Raw genomic sequence first — 11327 nt, 5'->3', positions numbered from 1 at the left:
CGTGCATAGCAGCTCTCGGACTCAGCTGCCACCACCACCGTCGTCAGGAACTGACCCCACTCGTTCAGGACGCTGGTGAGGTACTGCATCGTGCCCTGGCCCTCCCCGTAGATCTTCTTCAGGATCTGTTATAAAACAGACCAAATCAAAACACACACATTATTACATTATTACAATGTCACTAGTTAAGACACATCTGTATTTTTTTTTTTTTTACCATGACATGATGGCTGCGTGCATACCTTTCTTGTGCCGTCTATGCAGAGGATTTCTCCAGTCATGCTGAGGATCTCGCTGCGGTACACTGGCATCTTCTCCATCTCCATGATGAGGTGTGCTCGCCTCAGCACCCGGGCAGATGGAAGAGGAGACTGGGGAATGGGAGGGGTGTACGTCCCTGCAGGCCTGGCGAAGGCGAGGATGCCCTTCTGCGAGGAGGATGAGGCTGCCGTCGACGAGGAGCCAGCTGTGTGCGCGTCGTACAGGAGAGTCTGGTACAGGTCACGCCGCTCGATGTACCACTCGTCGTGGCCCTGTTTCAGCAGCCGCTGCACCTTGCTCATCGACACGGCGTTGAGGCGGTCGCTCAGCAGAGTCACCACTCCTCTGTCGATGGCGCGCTTCCCACACAGAATGGCGGGGAACATCCGTCTCACGGCAGGGGCGAGGCTCATCAGAACTTTAGGACTGTAGGCCAGCCAAATGTACTGCTGCTGCTGATGGTGGTCTTCCTCCTCCTCGTCGTCGTCCTCCTCCCCCTCGATGTCGCGTGCCACCGACACACGCCTCACCTTCTCGCAGTAGGAGCACTTTAGCTTCTCTGTCAGGAGGGTGTAATAGGATGTCATGCCACACACCTGCCTGGCATAGCTGCCGAAGCCCTTCCTCTCCAGGTACTCCCCAGGCGGCGCAGGGCAGTTGGTGTTGGGGCAGGGAATCATGGCCTTCATCACACCGACGGGGCGCCAGAAGAAGGCAGGCGTGGTGAAGAAGGCGAGCATGCTGGGAACTGCTCCCCTGACGGACACAGGCAGTGGGGGCGGGTGGAACTCCATCTTCTCCTTCAGCAGCTTCCTCTCCACAACGTCACCTTTGGCGTTTTTGTAACGTGATGCCCTCTCAAACAGGCCGTAGGCCTCGTTGGTCTTCATCCATTTGATGTTTGGGAGGGCGATGCCAAGTGCTTGGGCAGATGAGGGTGGCTCCTCCCAGTACCTCTGCCAACCCTCCAGGTGGATGCCGGAGGACACAGAGGGCTGCTCCTGCGATGGTGGCACGGCAGGCTCCTGGCTGGCAGCTGCGGCTGGGGTGAGCTGTGCCACGGTGGTGATGTGGGTGGTGACAGGGACCTGGGACTCATCCAGGAGGTGTTCTGCAAAGCACACACACACACACACACACACACACACACACACACACACACACACACACACACACACACACACAGAATTGAGATGATTATGAGATGATTTTAAATGAATGTAACATAATGACAGAAGTAAAGAAAAACATTATGAGTTTAAGCTGCTCTAGAAGGGATACAATGGTAAGCATAATAACATTACCTGCCACAGCCAATAGCTCGGCATCACTGGCGTAATTGGAGCCATGCTGGGAGAAGGATGCCACAGCTGCGCCTGTCTTTTCCTGAAAAAACAAAAAAAACAAAAAAAAACAACAGTAAGATCCAGACATCATGGTTTTGAAATAGTGTGGATTATCACTCACATGTACATGTACAAATGTTAACCTATTTAACTTACCTTCAGCTTCTTGTCAACTAGACAGGTGACAGAGGGGAAGTTGTGGACATACTCCTGCAGGCGCTCCTTCTGCCACTTCAAGAGGTCATTTAGCTCACCCTGGTGACTATATTCTGCCAGTATCCAGGCCACCCAACCAGCGTCATTCTCCAGCAGCCACCTGAAAGTCTGCCCGGCGTACTTGCCCCAGGTGATGACGAGCTGGCCTCTCCACATCTCTCCCCCTCCGGCCTCTCTGGCAGCAGCCTCTGCCTTCACGGGGTCCAGCCAGGTCGGGTCCACCTTCTTGTTGGGGTTCTCCGCCTCAGCCTTGGCAGCTGCCGTGCACCTCAAGCGGGCCTCTCCCGGTTTGTACAGGGGGATGTTGGGGTACTGGTGCTGCTTGCTGTGCAGGTCCAGCTGGGGTTGGGTAGCGAAGCTCTTCCCACACTCCTCACAGGCATGCTGCTTGGGAAAATGGAGCTTTGTGTGCCGTGTGAGGTTCGACTTGAGAGTGAACTTCTTATTGCACACCTCACATTCATAGAGGCTCTCCATTCTTTCTGGTAATGTAAACACAGGTAATAGGGATCAGTGATGACTGTTCATTTAACTTTCCAACAAGTGACTGTGACAAAACTTTTAAACATGGCTTATTTACAGTCAGTAGTCGTCATATGAATGAGGTCAAAGCAAGACAGCCAAGTTATTTATTTAAACTGGATGACAGTATTTTAGTTACACAACACAGCTGTTACAGTGGTTAGCTTACTGTACAGCGGGCTGTCATTAGTTCAGTCTAGCAACATTTCAAAGCTAGAATTAGTCACCCAATACAGTATTTCATGCAATCACATCCTTTCCCTCAACAGACATAATCTTCACATGATACATGATCGCCTCTTTGATCACGTAGCGAACATAACATCTGGCTACGAGACGCTTTAAAAAGCAGTCGGCGCCTGTCATTCAGTAGCATCATTATGACGAACAAAACAAACCATTACCTCAATCCTGCAACATTTTCAAGCTAGGATAAGTCATCGGATACAATATGTCAAGCGATGACATCCTTTCAACTGAAACAATGTTCATAATATGATACATTATCGGCTCTTTGATCACGTAGCGAACATTGTAACATTAAGCTACGAGGGGCTTCGAGACACTCGGAGACCGTCAGTCAGTAGCGTCATTACAACCAAAAAAACAAACCAACGAATTAAAAACAACATCGTGAAATGTCATGAAACATGTAGCCAACATTTGATAGTGCTGTCAAACATGTTTTTCAGACAAATGTGTTAATCTGCTCATCTGTTTTCATACGTTTTCAGAAGGCTGTCACTAGCTAGTCCCACTGACAGATAAGTGAAGTAGCCGAGGAAACGAACATCATTTTGACATAACATGGGTCATTTCCATCAGATAACAGTGCACCAACCATGTCATTTACATAAATATTGTTAGGTAAAAAGAAAGTTTCTCTTCACGATCACTATTTTACTGACGGCTGTTTACTGACGGCCGCTATTGACATCAATGAAGCGCGCTAACTGAACTTGGTGGCTAAATGTAAACAGCAGTGTTTTTTAAAATCGGCGAATCCAATCACTTGCCAAAATACCTAAATTGTGTTGAAGATAAGAAAATAGTTTACCTCAGGTAACTGGTAAAAGTGAATCCACGTCTTCAAATGTCAAACGATGTCGCTGAATCTGTCGTAATTATTCTGAGGGATCGTAGGCTGACCTGAGAACAGCTTCGGCTGCTGTATGACGAGTCCACAACAGAGGTCTCTGATTGGCCGATAGCTGCTCAACTCTGCACAACAGGGCTCAATGATTGGCTTGCCGTTCCTCAACTTTGCACAACAGGGCTCAACCATTGGTCGGTTGAGCAGGCTTTAGGGACTTGCTGGAGAATTCGCCTGGGAATACCAGGTGCTGTAAGCTTTTCATTTTTCTTGCTGTCACACATTATTAACACTTAGGAACTTTTTATGCGGGACCGAAAGGCAAAAAGACGCATTTTGGACCTTTTTTGCCCCCCCCCCCAGTGGGAGAAAAAAAACCCTAAAGAGATGTTGATTTGTCTTTCTAGAGGCAGTCAGTGGATTTGGTACTTGTACGATGATGTTGAAAGGAAGTTTTGTTGCAATGGTGCAAAAAAAAAAGTCAAAAAGACGTTTTTTGGGGCTTTTTTGCCCCCCCACCCCAAAAAGGTAAGGAGAAAGTATTTTGGGCCTTTTTTTGCCCCCCTCCCCGGGGAAAAAAAAAAAAAAGCTAAGGAGATGTAGAGTTGTCTTTCTAGAGGCAGTCAGTGGATTTGGTACTTCTGACATGCTGTAGAAAGGAAAGGAAGTTTTCATGCAATGAAGAGAAAAAGGTCAAAAAGACGTTTTTCGAGTCCCTATTTTTTGGCACTCTTGTATTTGACATGTGGGCAAAAGACTGTGATTTAAAAGAATCTGGCTCTGGCCTCAGCCTTTGACTTACGGCCCTACCCGCTGAGCAGCCTGATCTCGTATGGATCTCGGAAGCTACAGCAGCGTCGGGCCTGGTTAGTACTTGGATGGGAGAAATCCGCCTGGGAAATACCCGGTGTGTTAAGCTTTTATTTTTTTCTTGCTGTCACACATTATTTACACTTAGGAAATTTTATGCGGGACGGAAAGCAAAAAAGAGCTTTTAGGACCTTTTTTGCCCCCCCACCCGCCCCCGATGGGAGAAAAAAAACACCTAAAAGAGCATGTTGATTTGTCTTTCTAGAGTGCAGTCCAGTGGATTTGGTCATTGTGGCTGATGTCGAAAGGAAGTTTTGTTGCAATGGTGCAAAAAAAAAAAAAAAGTCAAAAAGACGNTTTTTTGCGGCCTTTTTTGCCCCCCCCACCCCAAAAGGTAAGGAGAAAGTATTTTGGGCCTTTTTTAGCCCCCCTCCCCGGGAAAAAAAAAAAAAAAAAAAAAAAAAGTTGAGAGATGAAGAGTTGTCTTTCTAGAGGCAGTCAGTGGATTTGGTACTTCTTGACATGCTGTAGAAAGGAAGTTTATGCAATGAGAGAAAAAGGTCAAAAAGACTTTTTTCGGTCCCTATTTTTGGCACCTTGTATTTGACATGTGGGCAAAAAGACAGTGCTTTAATAAGAATCTGCTCTGGCCTCAGCCTTTGCTTACGGCCATACCACGCTGAGCACGCCCGATTCCTCGTCCGATCTCGGAAGCTAACGGCAGCGTCGTGCCTGGTTAAGTTACTTGGATGGGGAGACCGTGGGAATTTACCAGGTGCTGTAAAGCTTTTCATTTTTTCTTGCTGTCACACATCACACATTATTTACAATTAGGAACTTTTATGCGGGACGGGAAATTCTAAAAGATGCTTTTTGGACAATTTTTTGCCCCCCCCCAGTGGGAGATAAAAAAACAACCCTTGAGATGTTGATTTGTCTTTCTTAGATGGCAGTCAGTAGGTTTTGGTACTTGTCACATCCATTTTTTATGGCATGATGTCGAAAGGAAGGTTTTTTTGTTGCATTGGGTGCAAAAAAAAAATAAAAGTCAAAAAGACGTTTTTTGGGGCCTTTTTTGCCCCCCCACCCCAAAAAGGTAAGGAGAAAGTTATGTTTGGGCTTTTTTTTGCCCCCCTCCCCGGGAAAAAAAAAAAAGAAAAATAGCTAAAGGAGATGTAGAGTGTTGTCTTTTTCTAGAGGGCAGTCAGTGGATTTGGTACTTCTGACATGCTGTAGAAAGGAAGTTTTAATGCAATGAGAGAAAAAAGGTCAAAAAGACGGTTTTTTCGGTCTCCTATTTTTGGCACCTTGTATTTGACATGTGGGCAAAAGGACTGTGCTTTAAAGAAGAATCTGCTCTGGCCTCAGCCTTTGCTTACGGCCATACCCCGCTGAGCACGCCGATCTCGTCTTCGATCTCGGAAGTAAGCAGCGTCGGGCCTGGTTAGTACTTGGATGGGGGGAGACCGGCCTGGGAATACCAGGTGCTGTAAGCTTTTCCATTTTTTCTTGCTGTCACACATTATTTAACTTAGGAACTTTTTATGCGGGACGGAAAGGCAAAAAGACGCTTTTTGGGAAACCTTTTTGTGCCCCCCCCCCTGTGGGAGAAAAAAACCCCTAAAGAGCTGTTGATTTGTCTTTCTAGAGGCAGTCAGTGGATTTGGTACTTGTGGCATGACGTCGAAAGGAAGTTTTGTTGCAATGGTGCAAAAAAATAAAAAAAAAGTCAAAAAGACGTTTTTTGGGCCTTTTTTGCCCCCCCACCCCAAAAAGGTAAGGAGAGAGTATGTTGGGCCTTTTTTTGCCCCCCTCCCCGGGGAAAAAAAAATACAAAAAAAAAGCTAAGCGGGAAGATGTAGAGTTGTCTTTTCTAGAGGCGCAGTCAGTGGATTTGGTACTTCTGACATGCTGTAGAAAACGGAAGTTTTAATGCAATGAGAGAAAAAGGTCAAAAAGACGTTTTTCGGTCCTATTTTTGGCACCTTGTATTGGACATGTGGGCAAAAGACTGTGCTATAAAAGAATCTGCTCTGGCCTCAGCCTTTGCTTACGGCCATACCACGCTGAGCACGCCCGATCTCGTCCGATCTCGGAAGCTAAGCAGCGTCGGGCCTGGTTAGTACTTGGATGGGAGACCGCCTGGGAATACCAGGTGCTGTAAGCTTTTCATTTTTCTTGCTGTCACACATTATTTACACTTAGGAACTTTTTATGCGGGACCGAAAGGCAAAAAGACGCTTTTTGGACCTTTTTTGCCCCCCCCCCCAAGCGGGGGAAAAAAAAACCCTAAAGAGATGTTGATTTGTCTTTCTAGAGGCAGTCAGTGGATTTGGTACTTGTGGCATGATGTCGAAAGGAAGTTTTGTTGCAATGGTGCAAAACAAAACAAAAAAGTCAAAAAGACGTTTTTTGGGGCTTTTTTGCCCCCCCACCCCAAAAAGGTAAGGATAAAGTATTTTGGGCCTTTTTTTGCCGCCCTCCCCGGGAAAAAAAAAAAAAAAAGCTAAGGAGATGTAGAGTTGTCTTTCTAGAGGCAGTCAGTGGATTTGGTACTTCTGACATGCTGTAGAAAGGAAGTTTTAATGCAATGAGAGAAAATAAATTTTAGGGAAAAAAATAAATGTCAAAAAGACGTTTTTCGGTCCTATTTTTGGCACCTTGTATTTGACATGTGGGCAAAAGACTGTGCTTTAAAAGAATCTGCTCTGGCCTCAGCCTTTGCTTACGGCCATACCACTTTGAGAACGCCCGATCTCGTCTGATCTCGGAAGCTAAGCAGGGTCGGGCCTGGTTAGTACTTGGATGGGAGACCGCCTGGGAATACCAGGTGCTGTAAGCCTTTTCATTTTTCTTGCTGTCACACATTATTTACACTTTTGGAAACTTTTTATGAGGGAACCAGGAAAGGCAAAAAGGAAGCGTTTTGGACAATTTTTGCCCCCCCATGTGGGAGAAAAAAAACTCTAGAGATGTTGATTTGGTTTTTCTAGAGGCAGTCAGTGGATTTGGGTACTTGTGGCATGATGCGAATAAGAAAGTTTTGTTGCAATGGTGCAAAAAAAAAAAAAGTCAAAAAGACGTTTTGTGGGCCTTTTTTGCCCCCCCACCCCAAAAAGGTAAGGAGAAAAAGTATTTTGGCTTTTTTTTTGCCCCCCTACCTCCCAGTGGAAAAAAAAAAAAGGTGAGGAGATGTAGAGTTGTGTTTGTAGAGGGAGTGAGTGGATTTGGTACTTCTGACATTACTGTCAGAAAGCGAAGTTTTGTTAATGGTGCAATGAGAGAAAAAAGGTCAAAAAAGACGTTTTTTATGCGGTCCCTATTTTTGGCACCTTGTATTTGACATGTGGGCAAAAGACTTTTTTTTGTGCTTTAAAACAGACGCTATTTTGCTCTTGGCCTTTTTGGCTTACGCCATACCCGCTGAGCGACGCCGGAGAAAAAAAAACCTCGTCCGATCTGGAAAGCTACAGCGTCGATTGAGTTAGTCTTTCTTGGATGGCAGTCAGTGGATTTGGTACTTTTCATTTTACATGCTGTCACACATTATTTAACTTAGGAAGTTTTCATGCAGCTGAGAGAAAAGGTCAAAAAGACGCTTTTTTCGGTCCTATTTTTGGCCCCCCCCCTTGTATTTGACATGTGGGGCAAAAAAACTGATGCTTTAAAGAATCTGCTTGGCCTCAGCCTTTGTCTTTCTAGAGCAGTACCCGCTGGATTTCGTCGATTACTTGTGGCCATTAAGCCGCGTGTCGGGCCTGGTTAGTACTAGGCAGATGGGAGACTCGCCAGGGAATACCAATGGTGGCAAAAAAAAAAAAAAAAAGTAAAAGACGTTTTTTTTTTTTTTTTTTCTTGCTTTTTTTGTTTTTTTTATTTTTTTTTTTTTTTCACACATTATTTACACTTGGGCCTTTTTATGCCCCCCCACCGCCAAAAAATGTAAGGAGAAAGTATTTTGGGCCTTTTTTTGGCCCCACCCCCAGTGGAGAAAAAAAAAAAAAAAAAAAAAGCTAGGTAAGGAGATGTGATTTGTCTTTCTAGAAGGCAGTCGTAGTGGATTTTTTTGGTACTTCTGACATGCTGTAGAAAGGAAGTTTGTATTTTTTAATGCAAAGAGAAAAAAAAAAAAGAAAAAAGGTCAAAAAGACGTTTTTATGGGGCCTTTTTTGCCCCCCCACCCCAAAAAAGGTACAGGAGAAAGTATTTTTGGGGCCTTTTTTTTGCCCCCCCTCCCCGGGAAAAAAAAAAAAAAAAAAAAAAAAAAAAAGGCTTAAGGGAGATGTAGAGTTGTCTTTCTAGAGGCAGTCAGTGGATTTGGTACTTCAGGCTGACATGCTGTAAGAAAGGAAGTTTTACATGCAATGAGAGAAAAAGGTCAAAGAAGACGTTTTTCGTCCTATTTTTGGCACATTGTATTTGACATTGTGGGCAAAAGGAAAGGGACTGTGCTTTAAAAGAATCTGCTCTGGGCCTCGGCTTTGCTTACGGCCATACCACGCTGAGCACGCCCGATCTCGTCCGATCTCGGAAGCTAAGCAGCGTCGGGCCTGGTTAGTACTTGGATGGGAGACCGCCTGGGAATACCAGGTGCTGTAAGCTTTTCATTTTTCTTGCTGTCACACATTATTGACACTTAGGAACTTTTTATGCGGGACCGAAAGGCAAAAAGACGCTTTTTGGACCTTTTTTGCCCCCCCCAAGCGGGGGAAAAAAAACCCTAAAGAGATGTTGATTTGTCTTTCTAGAGGCAGTCAGTGGATTTGGTACTTGTGGCATGATGTCGAAAGGAAGTTTTAATGCAATGGTGCAAAACAAAACAAAAAAGTCAAAAAGACGTTTTTTGGGGCTTTTTTGCCCCCCCACCCCAAAAAGGTAAGGAGAAAGTATTTTGGGCCTTTTTTTGCCCCCCCCCCCGGGGAAAAAAAAAAAAAAAAAAAAAAGCTAAGGAGATGTAGAGTTGTCTTTCTAGAGGCAGTCAGTGGATTTGGTACTTCTGACATGCTGTAGAAAGGAAGTTTTAATGCAATGAGAGAAAAAGGTCAAAAAGACGTTTTTCGGTCCTATTTTTGGCACCTTGTATTTGACATGTGGGCAAAAGACTGTGCTTTAAAAGAATCTGCTCTGGCCTCAGCCTTTGCTTACGGCCATACCACGCTGAGCACGCCCGATCTCGTCCGATCTCGGAAGCTAAGCAGCGTCGGGCCTGGTTAGTACTTGGATGGGAGACCGCCTGGGAATACCAGGTGCTGTAAGCTTTTCATTTTTCTTGCTGTCACACATTATTTACACTTAGGAACTTTTTATGCGGGACCGAAAGGCAAAAAGACGCTTTTTGGACCTTTTTTGCCCCCCCCCAAGCGGGGGAAAAAAAACCCTAAAGAGATGTTGATTTGTCTTTCTAGAGGCAGTCAGTGGATTTGGTACTTGTGGCATGATGTCGAAAGGAAGTTTTGTTGCAATGGTGCAAAAAAAAAAAAAAGTCAAAAAGACGTTTTTTGGGCCTTTTTTGCCCCCCCACCCCAAAAAGGTAAGGAGAAAGTATTTTGGGCCTTTTTTTGCCCCCCTCCCCGGGGAAAAAAAAAAAAAAAAAGCTAAGGAGATGTAGAGTTGTCTTTCTAGAGGCAGTCAGTGGATTTGGTACTTCTGACATGCTGTAGAAAGGAAGTTTTAATGCAATGAGAGAAAAAGGTCAAAAAGACGTTTTTCGGTCCTATTTTTGGCACCTTGTATTTGACATGTGGGCAAAAGACTGTGCTTTAAAAGAATCTGCTCTGGCCTCAGCCTTTGCTTACGGCCATACCACGCTGAGCACGCCCGATCTCGTCCGATCTCGGAAGCTAAGCAGCGTCGGGCCTGGTTAGTACTTGGATGGGAGACCGCCTGGGAATGGGCCATGACCCCCCCAAGTCCCTATTGCTGATCCCGGGATTAAGCACGATCCTGGGCCACCTGCTGGACGATCCTGGTACTGCAGGTACTTTAAAAATGTTGCAACATTCTATGGTCGAGTGGGTAGAGCGTTGGTTTACCATTCATTAGATCACAGGTTCGAACCCCTGTCCACCAAGTTGAAATCCATATATCAGCAGATGTATAATCCCTTAGACTGTTTGACTGGATAATTGTAGTTGAAAGGTGCAAACCCTTGTGTTCAAATGCAGTTAATTGCAGGGAACTGTAATACAGGTAAGTATTCTTATTCATGTTTTTGGACCCTTGATTTCAGGCTAAGTTTTAATTTCAGGTAAGTATAATATTCTTTTTCATCTTTTTGGACCCTTGATTTCAGGCTAAGTTTTAATTTCAGGTAAGTATAATATTCTTATTCCTCTTTTTGGACCCTTGATTTCAGGTAATGTTTTAATTCCAGGTAAGTATCGCACTCCAGTTAATTTCAGGTAAGTATAATAGAGGTAAGTATTGTTATTCATCTTTTTGGACCATTAATTTCAGGTTACGTTTTAATTTCAGGTAAGCATTGCACTCCAACAGGTTCATGTTACAAAAAGTTACCCAATTGGATATTTTTAGTCTGTAAAGCAGTTAATAACTGGTAAATATTAATCGATTAAGCCATGGCAACACATGAATAAAAAATTACCCTTTTTATACAGTGAGTGTAAAACACTTAAATATGGAATTGTTATGTAAAAAACAGGTAATAAGCAGAGACATTTTCAAATGCAATGAAAATATTTTATTGACACCACAGGAATGAATGATTAGACATGAATGAAACAAGTATATGAACATTTTGTACGAAACACACAAATTACAATACAACATGTATGAAATGTAAAAACAACACACAAATAAGTTAATTAAGATTTTAAAACAGTTTCACAGTATTTACATCAATGCCACCACATCATTGTGTGTGTGTGTCAGTATGGTGTGTGTGTGTGTGTGTGTGTGTGTGTGTGTGTGTGTGTGTGTGTGTGTGTGTGTGTGTGTGTGTGTGTGTGTGTGTGTGTGTGTGTGTGTGTGTGTGTGTGTGTGTGTGTGTGTGTGTGTGTGTGTGTGTGTCAGTATGGTGTGTGTGTGTGTGTGTGTGAGTGAGAGAGAGACAGAGAGAG

General features: G+C 44.4%; 1 protein-coding gene, 4 non-coding genes and 2 pseudogenes across 5 annotated transcripts; 6 read left to right on the top strand and 1 right to left on the bottom strand.

Moving 5' to 3' along the window:
* Positions 1 to 1147: 1147 nt before the first annotated feature.
* Positions 1148 to 2449, bottom strand: LOC134445032 (uncharacterized). Its single transcript, XM_063194163.1, has 2 exons — positions 1764 to 2449; positions 1148 to 1372 (listed from the first exon to the last, which is right to left on the bottom strand). Exons 1-2 carry the CDS (start codon positions 2298 to 2300, stop codon positions 1148 to 1150), a joined length of 762 nt encoding a protein of 253 aa, XP_063050233.1. The 5' UTR covers positions 2301 to 2449.
* A 3172-nt stretch (positions 2450 to 5621) lies between these two features.
* Positions 5622 to 5744, top strand: LOC134445038 (5S ribosomal RNA; annotated as a pseudogene).
* Positions 5745 to 6296: 552 nt separating this feature from the next.
* On the top strand, positions 6297 to 6415 carry LOC134445036 (5S ribosomal RNA). Its single transcript, XR_010034166.1, has one exon. It is a non-coding gene; the product is annotated as a 5S ribosomal RNA (ribosomal RNA).
* Positions 6416 to 6971: 556 nt separating this feature from the next.
* On the top strand, positions 6972 to 7090 carry LOC134445037 (5S ribosomal RNA). The gene has a single exon (XR_010034167.1). It is a non-coding gene; the product is annotated as a 5S ribosomal RNA (ribosomal RNA).
* A 1641-nt stretch (positions 7091 to 8731) lies between these two features.
* LOC134445035 (5S ribosomal RNA) lies at positions 8732 to 8850 on the top strand. Its single transcript, XR_010034165.1, has one exon. It is a non-coding gene; the product is annotated as a 5S ribosomal RNA (ribosomal RNA).
* Positions 8851 to 9387: 537 nt separating this feature from the next.
* LOC134445033 (5S ribosomal RNA) lies at positions 9388 to 9506 on the top strand. Its single transcript, XR_010034164.1, has one exon. It is a non-coding gene; the product is annotated as a 5S ribosomal RNA (ribosomal RNA).
* A 531-nt stretch (positions 9507 to 10037) lies between these two features.
* Positions 10038 to 10151, top strand: LOC134445034 (5S ribosomal RNA; annotated as a pseudogene).
* The last annotated feature ends 1176 nt before the right edge of the window (positions 10152 to 11327 follow it).

The sequence above is a fragment of the Engraulis encrasicolus genome, unplaced genomic scaffold (genome assembly GCF_034702125.1).
Source record: "Engraulis encrasicolus isolate BLACKSEA-1 unplaced genomic scaffold, IST_EnEncr_1.0 scaffold_93_np1212, whole genome shotgun sequence".
NCBI lineage: Eukaryota > Metazoa > Chordata > Actinopteri > Clupeiformes > Engraulidae > Engraulis > Engraulis encrasicolus.
The sequence above is the reverse complement of the archived record's forward strand: the minus strand, read 5'-3'. Positions and strand labels throughout refer to the sequence as shown.